Consider the following 20806-nt stretch of genomic DNA (forward strand, 5'->3'; position numbering starts at 1 on the left):
AGTAACCAACAGTTTCTGAGCTCTGAAACGGAACAGCTGCAACAAGGCATCCTTTATACCACTAGTGCAGCTGTCAGGTTATCAGATAAATCAAAGCAGACTCAACTCATGCCAGGGTGAGCTGGCGTGTTCCCCGAGCAGTGGGTAACCCGTGGGGGAGCACGTAAAATTACAAGGTAGGCTCAAATTAGCATTAAATTGGCTGTAAACAAGCCATTTAATGATATAAATTGTCTCCCCCACCGCTTGGTGTTGGATCAGTTCTCCACAGACAGACTCGACATCTGGGAGACTCGCGTGGAGGCGGGTTGACAGCGGGTTTCCTGCCTGCTGTCAATCTTTGCTATTTTGACAGCGGACCCGCCTCCAAACCCGCACAGTCTGTTTTTATGTCTCTCGCTAGTTTACTCTCGTATTCTATTTTCCCTTTCTTTATCAATTTCTTGGTCCTCCTTTGCTGAATTCTAAAATCCTCCCAATCCTCAGGCTTACTACTCTATTTGGCAACATAAGCCTCTTCCTTTGATCTAATACTATCTTTAACTTCTCTTGTTAGCCACGGTTGGACCACTTTTCCTGTGGGGTTTTTGTGCCTTAAAGGAATATATATTTGTTGTAAATTATGCATTAATTCTTTAAATGCTAGCCATTGCTTGTCTACCGTCATACCTTTTAATGTAGTTTCTCAATCTACCTTAGCCAACTCGCCCCTCATACCTACGTAATTTGCTTTGTTTAGATTTAAGACCCTAGTTTTGAATTTAACTAAATCACTGTCAAACTCAATATAAAATTCTATCATATTATGGGCACTCTTCCCTAAGGGCCCCTTTACTACAAGGTTATTAATTAACGCTTTCTCATTGCACAATACTAGATCTAAACTAGCCTGTTCCCTAGTTGGTTCCTCAACATACTGATCTAGAAAACTACCTTGTATACATTCCATGAATTCGTCCTCCACACTATTACTGTAAATTTGGTTTGCCCAGTCTATATGTAGATTAAAGTCCCCCATGATTACTGTATTACCCTGGTTACATGTGCCTCTAATTTCCTGATTTATACTCTGCCCTTCATTACAACTACTGTTTGGGGGCCTATAAACAACTCCCACCAATGTTTTCTGCCCCTTGCTGTTTCTTAGCTCCACCCAAACTGATTCTACTTCTTGATTTTCTGAGCTAAGATTCTTTCTCTCTACTGTCTTTATGCCATCCTTTATTATCAGGGCTACCCCTTCCTCCTTTTCCATTTTGCCTATCTTTTCTAAAAGTTAAGTATCCTGGGATATTTAGTTCCCAACCTTGGTTACTTTGCAACCACGTCTCCGTTATGGCTATTAGATCAAACCTGTTAATTTCTATCTGTAATAGCATGGGAGCTCTCCTGCAGGACACCAATTCACTACTGAGGGAATTTTTCTCCTAAGTTGCAATGTTGGAAATGAGGACACATAGCAGTAACAGTGACTCAGTTAAACGTACCAAATATCATGAGAATTAGAGATCCAATCAGCATGATCACTGTCTGCAGTGCATCTGTGTATATTACAGCCGCCAACCCACCTGTCACAAGAGAAGAAACAAAAATAAATCTTCAAACCAAACATAAATCAAAAGTGTGCATCAGTGAGGGTGTGTGAGGGCATGTGTACACTCCGTTGAGCATGTATCTCTGCTACTGAATCTGAATCTGTTTGATTGTGTATGTTTGTACATATTTATATATGTATGAGTGCATGATACATGAGTGCACACCAGTTTATTTATGAGTGTTTTTGCACCTTTGTTTATTTGTGTGTGTCTATGGCCGCGAATTTGCCGGTGCTCAGAGTGCAGGTTCGGAGGCGGGTCCGCTGTCAAAATCGGAATGATTGACAGCGGGTTGAGAAACCGCTCCGAACCCGTCTCCATGTAAGTTTCCAAAGTCTGCGATTTCAGAACAGACCCAACACCAAGCAGCGGGGGAGGCATTTAAGTTAGCTAAACGCTTGTTATGTTGAGGCTGCCGCGGAACACAAATGGAGGCCGAACCGATCTGAGGAACACATGGCTTTTTATTACATTCTCTTGAGAGATGGCTGCCCCAGCTCTTCTCTCTGCTAAACCCGAAAACAGAATGAGGGCGACGCCCGCGCTTTTGTGTACACACTGAGGGCGACGCCCGCTCCTTTGTCATGCCTTAAAGGCAGCATGCTTCTTAAAGGCAAGGTGCCCGATTTATTGTCCACGGACGGAAAAGTGGATTGCGCCCGTTTAGGTGGCGATCCGCCACACAGCTCCCCCCAGAATCCGCTTAGGAGGTGTGGACGAGACGGTGCGGCGGTCTGATGGGCCAGCCGGAGCGGCTCTTGTAGGATGCCGGTGGACGTGGAACGGCCGGGCGTGGAGCAGCCGGGTGTACTGGCTTGAGAGCAGGTCGGCCGCATGGCGGTGGACGAGCTACTGGGACCTGCTCACCGGGCTCCGAGTGTGCTGGCTTGAGTCGGTCAACCGACACTTTTTCAGTCCTGTCGCCCACTGGTAGGGCGAAAAATTTGTCCCCAGCCTGTAGCACTTTGTAGGGCCCATCGTACGGGGGTTGAAGGGGTCCGCGGTGGGCGTCGTGCCAGATGAAAACGAACCATGCCTGGTGCAGGCTTAGTGGGACGTGTGAGGTGGATTCGCCGTGCCGGGCAATGGGCACCGGGGCGAACTGTAGCGCCGGTGAGGCGAAGTCATGGCGTTGCTGGTCGGCTGACCAGGGTGTCGTGGTGGTGGGCAGGAACTCGCCGGGTACGCGCAGCAGCTGGCCATACACGAGCTCTGCTGCCGATGCGTGGAGGTCTTCTTTAACCGCGGAGCGCAGGCCGAGGAGGACCCACGGGAGTCGGTCGGTCCAGGCACCGTCCTGGAGGCTGGCTCGAAGAGATGCCTTCAAGGATCTGTGGAACCGCTCACACAGTCCGTTGGCTTGGGGGTGGTACGCTATGGTGCGGTGAATGGTCACCCCGAGATTGCGTGCGATGGCGGTCCAAAGTTCAGAGGTAAATTGCGGACCTCTGTCCGACGTCATGTCGGAGGGGACGCCGAACCGTGCGACCCAGGTGCTGACGAAGGCTCTGGCGATGTCGGCGGTGGTGGTAGAGGTCAGTGGAATTGCCTCGGGCCAGCGCGTGGTGCGGTCGACGATCGTCAGCAAGTGCGTGTGGCCTTGCGACGGCGGCAGGGGCCCGACGATGTCCACGTGGATGTGGTCGAATCTACGTGAAGGGACGGTGAACACCTCGAGGGGTGCTTTCGTGTGTTGCTGCACCTTGGCCCGTTGGCAGGCTAGGCAGGAGTTGGCCCAAGTACGCACATCCTTGCGAAGGCCGCGCCAGACAAAGCGGTTGGCTACCAATTTGATGGATGCACGGGTGCCGGGGTGGGAGAGGTTGTGGAGAATCTCGAATACCCGGCGGCACCAGGACGCTGGGACGACGGGCCGAGTTTGAGATAGGGATATGTCGCACTTGACCGTGACTGCGGTCGGGCCGCAGGCGATGTCGGCCAGGCGTAGCCCTGGTAGGTTGGTAGGTGCGGAGAGCAGATCAGGGTCCGTGAGCTGGTCTGCTGCGAGTTGAGCGTAGTCGACTGCCAGGTGTGCGGCGTGGATGGCGGGGCGGGAGAGGCAGTCGGCTACCACGTTGTCTCGGCCGGAGATGTGTTGGATGTCCGTGGTGAACTCGGACACTGCTGCGAGCTGGCGCTGCTGCCTGGCGGACCAGTGGTCGGTTGTCTTTGCCATTGCGAATGTCAGGGGTTTGTGGTCGACAAATGCAGTGAAGGGGTGGCCCTCCAGCAAAAACCAAAAATGGCGGACCGCCAGGTACAGCGCGAGGAGCTCGCGGTCGAAGGTGCTGTACTTGACCTCCGGGGGGCGTAGTTGGCGGCTGAAGAAGGCAAGTGGTTGCCAGGCGCCGTTGACCCACTGCTCATACACGGCGCCGACCGCCTGGTCGGAGGCGTCCGTGGTGAGCGCTACTCTGGCATTGGGTCGTGGGTGCGCGAGCAGGGTGGCGTCGGCGAGCGTGGTCTTGGTGGAGTTGAAGGCGGCTGATACGTCTGCCGTCCATTCGACCGCCATCTTGCCGCTCCTGCCCCGGAGGGCTTCATACAGGGGCCTCATGAGGGACGCCGCTTTGGGGATGAAGCGGTTGTAGAAATTCACCATCCCGAGGAACTCCTGGAGTCCTTTGATGGTGGTGGGGCGGGGAAATTGCTGGACGGCCTGCACCTTGGTGGGCAGGGGAATGGCCCCAGCATGGGTGATGTGGTGGCCGAGGAAGTCGATCTTGTCCAGGCCGAACTGGCACTTGGCTGGGCTGAGGATGAGCCCGTGGTCGCTGAGGCGCCCGAACAGGATGCGAAGGTGTTCGAGGTGTTCCTGCTTGGAGGAACAGGATGCGAAGGTGTTCGAGGTGTTCCTGCTTGGAGGAACTGGCTATCAGGATGTCGTCCAGGTAGACGAACAGGAACTTCACGTCCCGAAGGACCGAGCCCATGAGCCGTTGGAATGCCTGGGACGCGTTTTTGAGGCCGAAGGGCATCCGCAGGAACTCGAAAAGCCCGAAGGGGGTGATTACGGCCGTCTTGGGGACGTCCGCGGGGTGGACGGGGACTTGGTGGTAGCCGCGCACCAGGTCGACTTTGGAAAAGACTGAGCGGCCGGCCAGTCTAGCCGAGAAGTCCTGAATGTGCGGCACGGGGTACCGATCAGGGGTGGTGGCGTCGTTGAGGCGGCGGTAATCCCCGCAGGGGCGCCAACCCCCGCCTGGTTTGGGGGCGATGTGGAGTGGGGAGGCCCAGGGACTGTTGGAGCGGCGGATGATGATGAGCTGTTCCATAGTGGCAAACTCGGTCCGCGCGATCTCCAGTTTGGCCAGGTCCAGCCTGCGGGCGTGGGCGTACACTGGGGGGCCTGTGGTGGGGATGAAGTGTTCCACCCCGTGTTTGGCGACCTCCGCGGAGAAGGTCGGGTTGGTGAGGGCCGGGAATTCGGCCAGGAGTGCCGAGTAGTCATCCGTGGCCCGGGCGTAGCACTGTGACGCCATGTCGGCGGGTTGACGGGGGGCCATGGCGCCCAGGATGGGGGACATGGTGTTCATGTCCACGAGGCGGTGTCGAGGGATGTCTACCAGTAGGCCATGGGCGCACAGGAAATCTGCGCCGATGAGAGGGGAGAGTACCTTGGCAGTGATGAACTCCCATCGGTAGCGGCGACCAGCGAGGTCGAGGGTGACTGTGCGGGTGCCGTACGTCCGGATGTCCGAGCCGTTAGCGGCAGCCAGCGCCTGTCCTCGTTCGCCCTTTTGGATGTCGAGGGCGGAGGCCGGGATGATGCTGTGCTGAGCTCCAGTGTCGCACAGGAACCGGCGGCCGGTTTTGTCATCCGTGACGTACAGCAGGGAGCCCGCATGGCCCACGGCCATCGCGGGGGCTGGTACGGGGGCGGACTTGAAGGAGCAGGGAGGTGTGCACCGTTATGCCCTGGCGCCGAACCGTGCGTGGTAGTAACAGTAGCCCGGGTTTGTGGGGCGCGAAGGCCCCATGGGCCCCGTGGCTGGACCTTGTGGCTGCATGGTGGCGGGTGAGGGGCGCGCCCAGGCTGTGGCTGCCAGGTCCGGAGCGACGTCGCGGCTGGAGTGAGCGGACAGCAGCTTGTCGGCCTCGTCGGCCAGGGCTTCCAGGTCCGTGAGGCCGGACGCCACGATCGCTGGGCGGATGCTGGGAGGTAGCTGGCGGATGAACAGCGTGCAGAAGAGGGACCCGGGTGGGCTATCGTCGGTGAGTGAGAGCATGTGGGAGAGGAGGTCTGATGGTGAGGCGTCACCGAGGCCTGGAAGGTCGAGGAGGCGGCAGTTTCGCTGGTATGTCGAGGTCGTAAATTTTTTAAGGAGCTCGGCCTTAAGATGTGCATACTTGTCCTCCTCTGGTGAGTTCTGCAGAGCTATCCAGACCTTCGTGACTGTGGAGCTACCGAGTGATGCGACGAGGTAGTCATACTTTGTCCCATCTGTGGTGATGTGTCGCAGCCGGAATCGGGACTCAGCTTGGAGGAACCAGGCTTCGGGCTGGGCTGGTTTTCCCAAAACTCCGGCAGTTTCACGGAAACTGCGTTCGTGTCCGCCATTGCAGTGCTCGGAATACGTTCTGAGCGTCGGGGTCACCAATGTTGAGGCTGCCGCGGAACACGAATGGAGGCCGAACCGATCTGAGGAACACATGGCTTTTTATTACATTCTCTTGAGAGATGGCTGCCCCAGCTCTTCTCTCTGCTAAACCCGAAAACAGAATGAGGGCGACGCCCGCGCTTTTGTGTACACACTGAGGGCGACGCCCGCTCCTTTGTCATGCCTTAAAGGCAGCATGCTTCTTAAAGGCAAGGTGCCCGATTTATTGTCCACGGACGGAAAAGTGGATTGCGCCCGTGTGGGTGGCGATCCACCACAGTTAACTACTGATATACCTATCAATCCATCCAATGAAAAGCGACGAGTTAAGAAAGTAACTATAGGTTTTTATTGGCTAAATAACAGAGCCCACCCTTGTGGGTGATCGGATCCAACAAGGAGGAATACCAGCCAGTCGACCACCTTTATACCTGGGCAGGTAGGTGGAGCCATAGGCGGAGTCAGCAGTGGTCAGCCCAGGTATAACAGCATGACAGGAGGCGACCTCGTGTAGTGATACAACAGTGTAAACAGTGATAACCATAGTGTAACGATATAACAGTGATAACCATAGTGTAACGATAGTGAACGATAAAAGTGGTTTACCACATTCACCCCTTGTTTAGATTTGAGTCCGGCGGGGTGAAGTGTACTACCAGTTCGGGTATGTCAGTCTGTCCGGAGGCCTCGTAAGTCTTTCTGATCGGCGCAGCAGCGGCGGCGGTGGTGCAGTATCCGGTGTTAATGCTGGTGTCTGCATGGTCGACGAAGGCTCGTGGGGTTCCGGCATGCCGTCTACCTGGGCTGGATTTGGGGGGGTGGTGGGGGGTAACGGTGGTGTCTCAGGGGTGCCCGAGGGTGCAAGGTCTCGTAAGGAGACTGTGTCCTCCCGCCCGTCTGGGTATGCCACATAGGCGTACTGGGGGTTGGCGTGCAGGAGGTCCACCCTCTCGACCAGGGGGTCCGTTTTATGGGCCCTCACATGCTTTCGCAGCAAGACGGGCCCCGGAGAAGTCAGCCAAGTTGGCAGCATGGTTCCCGTAGTCGACTTCCTGGGGAAAACAAACATTCGTTCATGGGGGGTGGCGTTAATGGCAGTGCAAAGCAGTGACTGGATGGAATGCAGCGCTGCCGGGAGGACTTCCTGCCAGCGAGAGGTTGGGAGGCCCTTAGACTTTAAGGCTAAGAGAACGGCCTTCCAGACAGTCGCGTTCTCTCTTTCCACCTGGCCGTTCCCTCGGGGGTTGTAGCTGGTGGTCCTGCTTGCAGCGATACCTCTCGCTAATAGGAACTGGCGAAGTTCCTCGCTCATGAAGGAGGAGCCCCGGTCGCTATGTATATAGTTCGGGAACCCGAACAAGGCGAAGAGGTCGTTCAGGCATTTGATGACCGTGGTGCTGGTCATGTCTGGGCAGGGGAAGGCAAAGGGGAAACGGGAGTACTCATCAATAATGTTGAGGAAGTACACATTACGGTCAGAGGACGGGAGGGGCCCTTTAAAATCGATGCTCAAGCGCTCGAAGGGGCGGGTGGCCTTGATCAGGCTTGCTCTGTCCGGCCTAAAGAAATGCGGTTTGCATTCGGCACAGGTTTGGCAGTTCCTGGTCATGGTCCTGACCTCCTCGATGGAGTAGGGCAGGTTGTGGGCCTTAATGAAGTGGTAAAGTCTGGTGACCCCGGGGTGGCAGAGGTCGTTGTGGAGGGTCTGCAGTCTATCAGTTTGCACGTTGGCGCATGTACTTCGTGATAGAGCATCTGGGGGTTCGTTCAGTTTACCAGGCCGGTACAAGATATCATAATCATAGGTGGAGAGCTCGATTCTCCACCTCAAGATCTTGTCGTTCTTGATTTTGCCCCTCAGTTTGTTATTAAACATAAAAGCGACCGAACGCTGGTCGCTGAGGAAGGTAAATCGTTTGCCTGCCAGGTAATGCCTCCAGCGTCGTACAGCCTCCACGATCGCCTGGGCCTCCTTCTCGACCGAAGAGTGTCGGATCTCAGGGCCCTGGAGGGTCCTTGAGAAGAAGGCCACTGGTCTCCCCTCCTGGTTGAGGGTTGCGGCTAGGGCGAAGTTGGATGCATCGCTCTCCACTTGGAAAGGGATAGACTCATCCACCGCGTGCATAGTGGCCTTAGCAATGTCTCCCTTAATGAGGGAGAAGGCTGCGCATGCTTCTGCCGTCAGGGGGAAGGAGGTGGACTTCATGAGGGGTCTGGCTTTGTCCGCATAATTTGGCACCCATTGGGCATAGTAGGCGAAGAGCCCCAGGGTTCTCTTTAGCGCCTTTGGACAGTGGGGGAGGGGAAGCTCCATGAGGGGGCGCATTCTTTCGGGGTCGGGGCCAATGACTCCGTTCTCTACTACGCAGCCGAGGATGGCAAGGCGCGAGGTGTTAAACACACATTTCTCCTTATTGTAGGTGAGGTTCAGCCGTTGGGCCGTACGGAGGAATCTTTCCAGGTTAACATCGTGGTCCTGCCGGTCGCGGCCGCAGATGGTGACGTTATCTAGGTAGGGGAACGTGGCGTGCAGCCCGTTCTGGTCAACCATCCGGTCCATCTCCCTTTGGAAGACCGAAACCCCGTTGGTGACGCCGAAGGGAACCCTAAGGAAGTGGTAGAGGCGGCCATTCGCCTCGAAGGCTGTATACTGGCGGTCCTCAGGGCGGATAGGGAGTTGGTGATAGGCCGACTTAAGGTCGATGGTGGAGAATACCCGGTACTGTGCAATCTGATTGACCATATCAGATATGCGGGGGAGGGGGTATGCGTCCAGCTGGGTGTACCGGTTTATGGTTTGGCTGTAGTCGATGACTAGGCGGTTTTTATCGCCGGTCTTAACGACTACGACCTGGGCACGCCAGGGGCTGTTGCTCCTCTCGATGATGCCCTCCTTCAGGAGACGCTGCACCTCAGAGCTAATAAAAGCTCTGTCCCCGGCGCTGTACCGCCTGCTCTTGGTGGCGACGGGTTTACAGTCGTGGGTGAGGTTAGCGAACAGGGAGGGGGGCGGGACCTTGAGGGTGGATAGGCCGCAGGTGGTATGCGGTGGGCGGTTTAAAGGCTGCTGGTTGTCGACTGTGAGTGGGGGGAGGGGTCCACCGTATGCCAAAGTGACACTTTGCAGGTGGGATTGGAAGTCCAGTCCTAGTAGGACGGCAGCGCAGAGCTGGGGCAGGACGAGGAGTTTAAAATCTTTATACTCCGTGCCCCTAACCGACAGGGTCACAACACAGTAGCCGCTGAAGTCTGTAGAGTGGGACCTCGACGCCATCGAGATCCGGTTGTGCGTTGGCCGGACAGTGAGGGAGTAGTGGCTCACCGTGTCTGGATGTATGAAACTCTCCGTGCTTCCGCTGTCGAACAGGCAGGTCGTGGCGTGGCCGTTTACTTTGATGTCCATCATGGACTTGGACAGGTGATGCGGGCGAGCTTGGTCCAGTGTGACGGAGGCTAGTGTATGGTTGAGCGAGCTGCTGTAGTCTGCGGGTGAGGCGGTGGTCGGGTCTGGCGTCAAGGTGGCGGTCGAGTGTGGTGGACAAAATGGCGGCGCCCACGAGGTTGAATAAAATGGCGGAGAAGATGGCCGCCCCCACAACTCACATGAGGCACTGCTGGCGTCGGTGGCCTTGATCAAAGATGGCCGCCCCCACAACTCGCATGAGGCACTGCTTGCGTCTGTGGCTCTCCCCCTGCAGGCCTTCGCGAAGTGGCCTTTCTTATGGCAGTCGGAGCAGGTCGCGTTTCTTGCAGGGCAGCGCGCCCTCGGGTGTTTCACCTGGCCACAGAAAAAGCAGCCGGCGGCCCGATCGCGGGGCTCCGATGTCGCAGCCGGTACCGGGGGTGGCGGTCCCGATCGGGTCCTGGACGCCGACGCTGAGGTAGGTCCCAGAGGCGGCGGTGCGAGGGGTATTGCGGTCGGGGTCGGGCCCGAGTCCCAGGGTCGCGCAGTACAGTACCTGGAATACGCCTCGAGGTCCCGATGGGCCACTTCCAGAGAGCGAGCGAGGGCTGCAGCTGTGTTCAGGTCGAGGTCCTTTGATTCGAGCAGTCTTTGCCGTGAGTAGTCGGACCGAAGGCCTTTCACGAAGGCATCGCGGATATTCTCTTCAGTATTTTCTGCAGCCGTTACCGCTTTAAAGTCACAGTCCCTGCCGAGTGTTTGTAGCGCCCGTAAAAATTCATCTACAGACTCTCCTGGCTGTTGCGGGCGGGATCTTAGGAGATGTCTGGCATACATAGAATTTACCGGGCTCCGGTACTGCTGTTTCAGCAGGTTGATGGCGGCCTCGTATGTAGTAAGGTCCTGTATGAGTGCGAATACTTTAGGGCTCACTTGGGCGGTCAGAACTCTTAGTTTGGATCTCTGAGGCACGCCGGATTCTCCCAGGTAGGATTCGAAACAGCTCAGCCAGTGTTTGAAGTCAAGGGCTGAGTTTGCTGCCTGTGGGTTTAGATCCAGGTACGGCGGTCGGAGGGCTCGCAGCCAGGCCGGCTGCTGTGGCTGTTGTAGCTGGGCGTCTGACTGGTCTGACGGTTCGTTAGACATTTTTAAAATTTGGCCAATAAAATTGATATACCTATCAATTCATCCAATGAAAAGCGACGAGTTAAGAAAGTAACTATAGGTTTTTATTGGCTAAATAACAGAGCCCATCCTCGTGGGTGATCGGATCCAACAAGGAGGAATATCAGCCAGTCGACCACCTTTATACCTGGGCAGGTAGGTGGAGCCATGGGCGGAGTCAGCAGTGGTCAGCCCAGGTATAACAGCGTGACAGGAGGCGACCTCGTGTAGTGATACAACAGTGTAAACAGTGATAACCATAGTGTAACGATATAACAGTGATAACCATAGTGTAACGATAGTGAACGATAAAAGTGGTTTACCACAACTACTTTTTGCCAGCCTATCTCTATTTTACTGTGGCGGTACCACTGAGTTAATCTAGCTAATTGTATATAATTCCCTTTAACGATGTTCTAACACCAGCCTAAACCTGTACCATTCTGTTAGGCATTACTGGGTTTTGTATACAGAGTTTGCATGTACGGGGCGGGGCCCCTTTAAGAGCACGGGCAAACGCGATGATGTCACATCGCAAATCACGTGACTGCCCAAACGCGGGTAAACGGGATGACGTCACGTCGCAAACCACGTGACTGCCCAAACGCGGGCAAACGCGAAGACATCACGTCGCCAACCACGTGACTGCCCAAGCGCGGGAAAACGCGGGCAAACGCGATGACGTCACGACGCAAACCACGGGACTGCCTAGTCAGACCTCGTGGCATCCCCGTTCGGGAAAGACCTGCTCCATGGCTCTCCTGCGTCGATCTCTGTTGTTTTCTGGAATTCGTCAAATCCTACATTAAAGACCTGTTTGATTGTTCTCCTGAGTTGACCTCAGTTATTCGTAGGAACGCGTCGATACCTACATCGTGTCGATCTCCGTTATTAGTTAAGAATTCGTCAATTCCTACATTACCACTTTTTTAATGGGGTTCACGTCGTTTGAAGATCACGTCAGGTAAGTAGGTCGGGTTCTCTATGTCTCCCCATTGCCATGAATAGGTGACAGCTTCAAAAGTTGTAGGAAAGCTACCATTTCACAGCTGGTCACTTTTCAATGTCAGAAGTTTGAGCCTTCAGGACTCGGAAGACACTTTTGAGCTGTATGCAGTTTGGAAGTGTTTGTAGTAAATTCTCTATCCACTGTCACCTCCTTGGAGCAAGCTCTCTCACCATTGACAGATCGCTTCTGTCATCTCAACTTCAGCAGCCATCTATTCCAGCAACATCGGTGCCCTTGAAAAAATCTTACCTTGGTTCTCTGAAACCCTTCACGATCTGCCCCAACACCAACATCACCAGGCACACCAACATCACCAACAACAATACCAACCTTCTCCGCCATCACCTGATGCTGCACAGGTCACACCTGACCCCACCCCTCAGTGACTGAGGTCACACTTGACCACACAACCTTCCCCCCACACAGGGTGTCTAGGATTAGCTCGCCCCACGGTGACTGTAACTAGGCCCCCCCCCACCATAACGGCCTGTCCCTCACCCGCTCTGGTTGCCATGCTCCCCGGCACTTCCTGTGCCGACAATCCAGCAGCACGAGATCAGCCAGTAACTCAGAAACAACAATCTGCACTTACAGAGAAAGACCGCCCTGTACTGCCCGGGGGGACACTCACTGCCCGGGGGGGGGGGGGGTACACTCACTGCCCGGGGGGAACACTCACTGTCCGGGGGGTCACTCACTGCCCAGGGGGGGACACTCACTGCCCGGGGGGGGGACACTCACTGCCCGGGGGGGGGACACTCACTGCCCGGGGGGACACTCACTGCCCCGGGGGGGGTCACTCACTGCTCGGGGGGGGGGGGCGGTCACTCACTACCCGGGGCGGGGGGGGACACTCACTACCCGGGGGGGGCGGATACTCACTACCCTGGGGGGACACTCACTCACTACCCGGGGGGGGGGGACACTCACTACCCGGGGGGGGGACACTCACTGCCCGGGGGGGAGGGGACACTCATTGCCCGACACGGACACTCACTGCCCGGGGGGGACACTCATTGTCCAGGGGTGACATTCATTGCCCAGGGGTGACACTCATTGCCCAGGGGGGACACTCATTGTCCAGGGGGACACTCATTGCCCGACGGGGACACTCACTACCCGGGGGTGACACTCATTGCCCGACGGGGACACTCACTGCCCGGGGGGGACACTCACTGCCCGACGGAGACACTCACTGCCTGGGGGGGACACTCACTGCCTGGGGGGGACACTCACTGCCCGACGGGGACACTCACTGCCCGGGGGTGACACTCATTGCCTGACAGGGACACTCACTGCCCGGGGGGGACACCCATTGCCCAGGGGTGACACTCATTGCCCAGGGGGGAAACTCATTGCCCGACGGGGACACTCACTGCCCGGGGGTGACACTCATTGCCCAACGGGGACACTCACTGCCCGGGGGTGACACTCATTGCCTGACAGGGACACTCACTGCCCGGGGGGGGGGACCCATTGCCCAGGGGTGACACTCATTGCCCAGGGGGGACACTCATTGCCCAGGGGGACACTCATTGCCCGACGGGGACACTCACTGCCCGGGGGTGACATTCATTGCCCGATGAGGACACTCACTGCCCGGGGGGGACACTCATTGCCCAGGGGTGACACTCATTGCCCAGAGGGGACACTCACTGCCCGGGGGCCACTCACTGCCCGGGGGGGGGGTCACTCATTGCCCAGGGGTGACACTCATTGCCCAGGGGTGACACTCATTGCCCAGAGGGGACACTCACTGCCCGGGGGGACACTCACTGCCCGGGGGGACACTCACTGCCCGGGGGGGGACACTCACTGCCCGGGGGGGACACTCATTGCCCAGGGGTGACACTCATTGCCCAGAGGGGACACTCACTGCCCGGGGGGACACTCACTGCCCGGGGGGACACTCACTGCCCGGGGGGGGACACTCACTGCCCGGGGGGGACACTCATTGCCCAGGGTGGACACTCATTGCCCAGAGGGGACACTCACTGCCCGGGGGGACACTCACTGCCCGGGGGGGACACTCACTGCCCGGGGGGGACACTCACTGCCCGGGGGGGACACTCACTGCCCGGGGGTGACAGTCATTGCCCAGGGGGGGACACTCATTGCCCAGGGGGGACACTCATTGCCCAGGGGGGACACTCACTGCCCAGGGGGGGGACACTCACTGCCCGGGGGGGACATTCACTGCCCGGGGGGGACACTCACTGCCCAGGGGTGACACTCACTGCCCAGGGTGGACACTCATTGCCCAGAGGGGACACTCACTGCCCGGGGGGACACTCACTGCCCGGGGGGGGTCGCTCACTGCCCAGGGGGGACACTCACTGCCCGGGGGGGACACTCACTGCCCGGGGGGGGACACTCACTGCCCGGGGGTGACACTCATTGCCCAGGGGGGACACTCATTGCCCAGGGGGGACATTCACTGCCCGGGGGGGACACTCACTGCCCAGGGGGAGGACACTCACTGCCCGGGGGGGACACTCATTGCCCGACGAGGACACTCACTGCCTGGGGGGGACACTCACTGCCCAGTGGGGACACTCATTGCCCAGGGGGGACACTCACTGCCCGGGGGGGGGGGGGACACTCGCTGCCCGGGGGGGTCACTCACTGCCTGGGGGTACCTTTCCGGGACGAGCTTCGCAGACTGGGGACACTGTTTTCCCGGGGACACAGTATCTCATCCGGGGACTGGCCCATGGAAAATGGGGACCTATGGTCAGCCTACTCTTGTCTTCTGACAACAAGCACTGCTATGACCAGGCAGATATACGATCCACCTTCTGGCCTGTGTCCTCCACAACCAAATAAAATAGCTGAGCAATTAAAACTGGGGATAGGCAGACTATTACATAGCCTGATGATATTAATATAAAGTTCACTAAATTCTTTTCAGCCTTCACAGTTCTGAACAGACTGTCACTTCTGAACAGACCAATTTGAGACCAGGCTCAGATTATTAATTCCCCTTTCCATAAGGAGTGTAACAAAACAACACTCTCGGGAAGCATATAATTCCCACTGCACAAAAAGGGACAAGAGGGAATTGTTTGAAAACTCACCACTTAAATGGAAATGCCAGCAAAGCATTTTAGTGGAGAAAACAGTAATAATTGTAAATGAGTGATAAACAGACAAATAACTTCTCAAGAAAACCAAAATTCAAAGAATGACACATTTGCAATAATAACCAATTCTTGTGAAGCTGTTTGACATGTCAGTCTGGGCGACAGACTTACCTCCAATAGTGTAGATTGATGTAATGATGAGTAACCCGATCACAGCAAGGTACAGATCCCATTGCAAAGCAAGGTGAATAAAGATAGCTCCAGCATAGATATCAACCTGGGCAAAATACATTACCATAAAATGTATCATTCAGTAACACTAACAAGTCACCACAGCCAAGCCAGAAAATATTCCACTAACTCCATTGGTAACCTGTATTGTGGGACAGCTTTATGTGTTGTTTGTTTACAGGGTGACATGCAATTAAATAAGAGTGGGATGTTCTCAGGGATGTATGAAATCAATGGAAACAAAAATCAGGAGCTATGTGAAACGGGCTGCTAACTCGCTATCACCCGTTTTACACTACCAAAGTCAAGATCGACCCGATAGTGTCTTGCATGAATGCTACCATAAAGTATATAGGGGGTTAAATTGGGCTTGGTAGCGCCCATTTGTTGGGGGCTATGAGGCCCCCCGCAGCAGGAGGCCAGAGGGGGCAGGTGGCCCAAAAAAAAGGCTGCCCGGCCCCTGCCCTTTAATTATCGCTGCCCCGGCCACATGCGCACTCTTCTAACGTGAAGTGCGGCGGACGCCATATTGGTAAACGGGTTAGCACGCGTGAACTTAACGTCCGCCCAGCAGCATGCAGGGCAGGCAAATCATGATAGAAGATAGGAGCAGGAGTAGGCCATTCGGCCCCTCGAGCCTGCTCCACCATTCAATAAGATCATGGCTGATCATGATGATGCCAGCGCTGCCATTTTGGAGCTTCACACACCAGACTTCGCCCACTCAGCCTCCCACAGCTGAACACGTCATCAATGGCATGAAGGACCCCCTACCAGCACTATTTAAAGTGATCATCAGCTACTTACGGGTTAGTTGCTGGTTTATTTCTTCCGGCTGCTGCTACAATTTTATGGGGCAAAAATTGGCTTGTGCCCCCTTTGGGACGATAACTTCGCCGGGGCGCTACTTTTGGTGCCCCGAAAAAGTTATCGCCCCCCACGCCCGAAATTCAATGGTAGCGTCCCAAGCAGGAGGCGGGACTACTGGAAGCGCTCCCCCTCCCTCTTGGGGCGCTCCCATTGAATATCGCGGCGCTACGTGCAACAGCGCCACACACGTCGGCACGTAGCGCCACGGTACTGCAGGCCTCCCTCCCCTGATTAAAGGTGAGGGGCCTAGTGCAGCGTGCACCGGGGCCCTGCTGGACCACCGGGGAGCGGGGTGCCGGCAAAAGAGCTCGGCACTCGAGGAGTGCCGGGCTGACGGATCGCGGCCGGCACCCCGCAGGAGGAGGCCAGAGGGGGCAGGTGCTGGCAGGCGGCCCCAAAAGAAATGGCCGCCCAGCACCGGCCCTTTAATTATCGCCACCCCGACCGCAAAAACACCACCCTGACCCTGTCGGACATAGCGTCAGGTGGTAGGTCAGGGGGCGCGAGCCGAGTTTGTGGCTGGGGTGTGAGCGGGGTGCTGCACACGGTGATGACGTCATCGCCGGAGGCGCTACCGGCTACCACCACCGCTAACCTGCTGAATTTTGCGGGAGGCGTTAGCAGTGCCATGCCCGGGCGCTAGTTGCTTTGTGCGCCGTTAGCGCTAACGGGAGGCGCAAAGCAACCAAATTTTTCCCCCTATGAGTTTTGCGTGCTGTCTATAGATGGTTAAAGTTTCAATAGACTACAGGGAGTGGTGTGGCAGGTGCTGAAGTACTTTTTTGCTGACTTAAAGGCTTGTGCACTTGTGCACAGCCCAGATGCTCCCAGACATGGGTGGACCAGTTAGCAGCTAAATTCAGTCAATTAAATAATTCTGCAATTAACAAAAAGTGTCAGTAATGGTAACCATGAAACTACTGGATTGTTGTAAAACCCCATCTGATTCACTAATGTCCTTTAGGGAAGGAAATCTGCCGTCTTACCCGGTCTGGCCTATATGTGACTCCAGACCCACAGCAATGTGGTTGACTCTTAACTGCCCTTTGAAATGGCCTAGCAAGCCACTCAGTCGTCTCACCACTACCTTCTCGAGGGCAATTAGGGATGGACAATAAATGCTGGCCTTGCCAGCGACGCCCACATCCCATGAACGAATATCAAAAATAATATCATATCCTCAGTATCTGAACTTGTGGCTGCGACTGTGAAATCGAGAGACGGTGTGTCTTCATCTTCACTGTCTTCTTCCTCTTCCTCCACTGCCTGGACACTTCTTGGGTATCTGAAAGGAAAAAGGGACAAGGGTAGGGTTGTGGTGAAATAACAACAGAAAATGCTGGAAATACTCAGCAGGTCAGGCAGCATCTGTGGAGAGAGAAACAGAGTTAACGTTTCAGGTCGATGACCCTTCGTCAGAACTGGAAAAAGTTAGAGAAGTAACAGGTTTTTAAGCAAGAGTGGGGCAGGGAGAGGTGGGGGGGGGGGAGGAAAGAAAAAAAGGGAAGGTCTATGATAGGCTGGAAGGCAGGAGAGATTAAAAGACAAAAGGGATGGTGGTGCAAGGTAATGGTAATGGGACAAGTTAAGAAACAAAAGATGACTCTAGATGAAGTGTAAATGGCAATGGCAGAATCATCAACAGCTGCCATGTGAGAGAGAAAAATGAAGAATTTTTTTTTAAAATATAGGGGCCGAGGTTATAGTCTGAAATTGTTGAACTCGATGTTGAGTCCAGAGGGCTGTAAAGTGTCTAATCGAAAGATGAGGTGTTGTTCCTCGAGCTTACGTTGAGCTTCGTTGGAACAGTGTAGGAGGCCGAGGACGGAGAGGTCAGAGTGGGAGTGGAGCGGAGAATTAAAGTGACAGGCGAGCGGAAGCTCGGGGTTACACTTACGGACTGAACGGAGGTGTTCCGACCTGAAACGTTAACTCTGTTTCTCTCTCCATGATGCTGCCTGACCCGCTGAGTGATTCCAGCATTTTCTGTTGTGATTTCAGATTTCCAGCATCCGCAGTATCTTGCTGTTGTATTCGGGTTGTGGTGAGGTGAGGGGAGTGGAGAAAGTAAGAAGTGCATGCCTGCGCCATCAGCAGCTTCTCTGTCAGAAGAGATTGTGGGATGAGAGGAGGAGGATTTGGTATGAGGGAAACTCTCATCTTCAAAAGCATCAGCCCTGCCAGTGGCCATGGCCTCAGCAATGGCCCTTCCCATAATGCCCAGCACCGTACCCTCCATGGGGGTTTGAACATGCAGTTGTGCCTCTCCCCCTCCGGTTAGTTCCTGCTGCCTCCGGTTGTGCGCCACCTTCTCCTGCAAGAGAGTGGGAGGTGTATCAGTGAGTGTCGTGCAATCTTTGTGGGTGATGTGGCTGTCGGCGTGTACGAGCTGTGAAATGTGAGTTTGAGGCTTGTAGCAGTGCTAAGTGTGTGAGGGTGAGGTGAAGCATATGAGTGTTAGGTATGAGTCCTGATTGATAGAGATTGTTGGTAGGTGAGTGATGGGGGTGCAGTGAATTGAGCAGTGACTGAGGCTCGTGGTGCACTTGGTAGGATATGGCATTTGAAGATACATTCACGGACCTTGACCAATTGTGTGAGATCATTACATTTCTTCCTGCACTGCATCCATGTTCTTGGAGCTATGCTCTGGCCATTGATTTCCTCTGCTATCTCTTGCCACAGCCTTCTGAGCAGGTGTCTGGGGGGCCTTTGGCCCCCCTGAGGGTACAGGACATCACTCCTCCGTTCCACCTCTTCCTCCAGGGTAGCATCCGATAACCTTGGTGGCCGCTCTCTCCCATGGTCAGCCATTGTTGATTGTTGCACAGCACACTATTCCCAATGATCTCAGCACCTCTAACAGCCACAATGCACCTTCCCTTTAAGACAGGGGATGGCAATTATTTGGGCTGGAGGGCCAATTAACAAGTATTGGTGAACTGTTGCAAGCCGCACACCAATGTTCCCGTTAAGTTGCGCAGCCGCGTGGTCGTGCAGCGGTCTGGCGATCCCGTGCAGGCCGCTCAGCAGCTTTTAAATTAATAGCGGTGTAATTAGTGCAATAATGAGCACAACTAAATTGCTCCCCAATTGCCTAACGAGCAGAGGGTGTTAAGTTATTGAATAAATCTGTTAACTAATTTACTAATAATCAGTGTTAAATAAATAAATTTGGGATAAATAAAATGCTAATTAGTAATCAGTTTTGCATTAATTAGTTAGGTGGTAGTTAATAACTGGTTAACAGGTATCATCCATCAGTCACCCCATTACTGGGGGTTGGGCCTGGGCTGGCCCTGCGCCTTTCTTGCTGCTGAACTCACCGCTCTCCACCGGTTTCGGGGCTGCGCTGCCATCCGTAGAAGGCCCTCACCTGGGGGGGGCCGAGGCCCAATCCGTGACTCCTGTCCACCTCAGCCGCCGGTCTCCGTATCTTCGCCGCCCGTCTCAAAGGCCCATTGATAGACTCCGCTGCTGCCTTGGAGACAATGACCCGCCTCCTGACGTCACGTGGGGTGGGGTGGGGTCAGGCTAGGGGTCAGGAGAGGCGGATGTTTGGCCTCGGCGGGCTGGATACGGCCCACGGGCCATATTTTGCCCACCACTGCTTTGAGGTGCAAGCTAGCTTTAAGTAGTGCTAGGCAGTAACAATATTGGGTCCCCTGCTGACGCGTGCGGCCAATGAACAGCATGGGGTGCGCTTGCGGAACGCAGAAATCCTTATGATGAGCAGGCAGCACGAAGTTGGCGTGCTGCTTGCATTCCACTGAACGGGCGCAGGTTAACCGCACATCGTGATCCCCGTGCCCGTTTTTGGGGGCTAACCAATTTAGTCCCCATAGTGTCTTGACACTGCAGTACGGTATGGTTTATGGTGTGTTAAGGGTGTGATATAGTGAGGGTAAAGTGTGTTGGGAGTGTGGTATAGTGAGGATACGGTGTGTTTGGACTGTGGTATGATAAGGAATAGAGTGTATTGGGGCTGCGGTACAGTACGGATATGATGTGCTGGATTTTGTCATTGGGGGCGTGTCAGGTGGTCGGCGTGTCAGGACCCCGCCTCCGATGTGAGGCGGGACAAAAGTGCGATTTTGCCCGAATTGGTCACTTGATTTCCAGCATGTGGGAACCACTGGCCCAATGAGTCTTTTGATACTAAAACTCGCCTCCGATGACGTCATCTATGCAGCTGGATTTAAGGTCTGCAAGCAGCCTTGGTTCTTTTTCAGCCTTACAACTTTATCAACATACTTCTGAGGGATTCCTACTGCAACTATGTCCAGCACCAGACCATAGTGTGCACCCAGATTCGATGAGACCTCCCTCCAAGCTCTGGTGGAGGGAGCAAGAGCAAATAGGGTAGTGCTCTTTCCTTCCTCAGGGAGGAAAAAGCCTCCACAACAGACTAAAGCTGTGTGGCTGCAAGTGGCACAGGAGGTGAATGATATGTGCAGCAGAACCTGGCTGCAGTGCAGAAAGAGGTTTCATGACCTTCTCTGCACAGGAAAAGTGAGTATTCCATTCCCATGACCCTCAATCTGATCCCCATCGCCTCTCATCACCAGCACTCTGCTTTGTCAACCTCCTCCTCCACATCCCACTTCACCCTTGCATCCCTGCACCCTTACCCATTCCCTCTCTCTGTATGTTCACATTCACTTAACTATTTGACTATGCAGCCCTCACACTCCCTATCACTGTGATACTATGACAACAACTTACAACACACAGAGGGGGCCCTTGGTCTTGGCACCTCACTCCATCTTTGTGTCCTTCTAAGCATCTATGCTATGGATTCTCTACACTCACTCCTTCATTCTCACTCAAACTCCACTTGTCTCCCTCAT

General features: G+C 55.1%; 1 protein-coding gene across 5 annotated transcripts in view; it reads right to left on the reverse strand.

The window, feature by feature from the left end:
- Positions 1–20806, reverse strand: part of LOC147110292 (sodium/myo-inositol cotransporter 2-like) — a 126600-nt gene that overhangs the window by 67144 nt on the left and 38650 nt on the right. For 4 of the 5 annotated variants that reach the window (XM_086000130.1, XM_086000131.1, XM_086000129.1 and 1 more), the window contains 2 exons: positions 15027–15132; positions 1488–1568 (listed from right to left, as the gene is read on the reverse strand). In XM_086000130.1, coding sequence (XP_085856256.1) covers positions 1488–1568; positions 15027–15132 — 187 coding nt within the window. The remainder of the gene's footprint in view (positions 1–1487; positions 1569–15026; positions 15133–20806) is intronic. The other variant, XM_086000132.1, reaches the window with a different exon arrangement.

This window comes from Somniosus microcephalus, chromosome 11 (genome assembly GCF_052327205.1).
Source record: "Somniosus microcephalus isolate GS21.2 chromosome 11, FLI_Smic_1.0, whole genome shotgun sequence".
NCBI classification, from domain to species: Eukaryota; Metazoa; Chordata; class Chondrichthyes; order Squaliformes; family Somniosidae; genus Somniosus; species Somniosus microcephalus.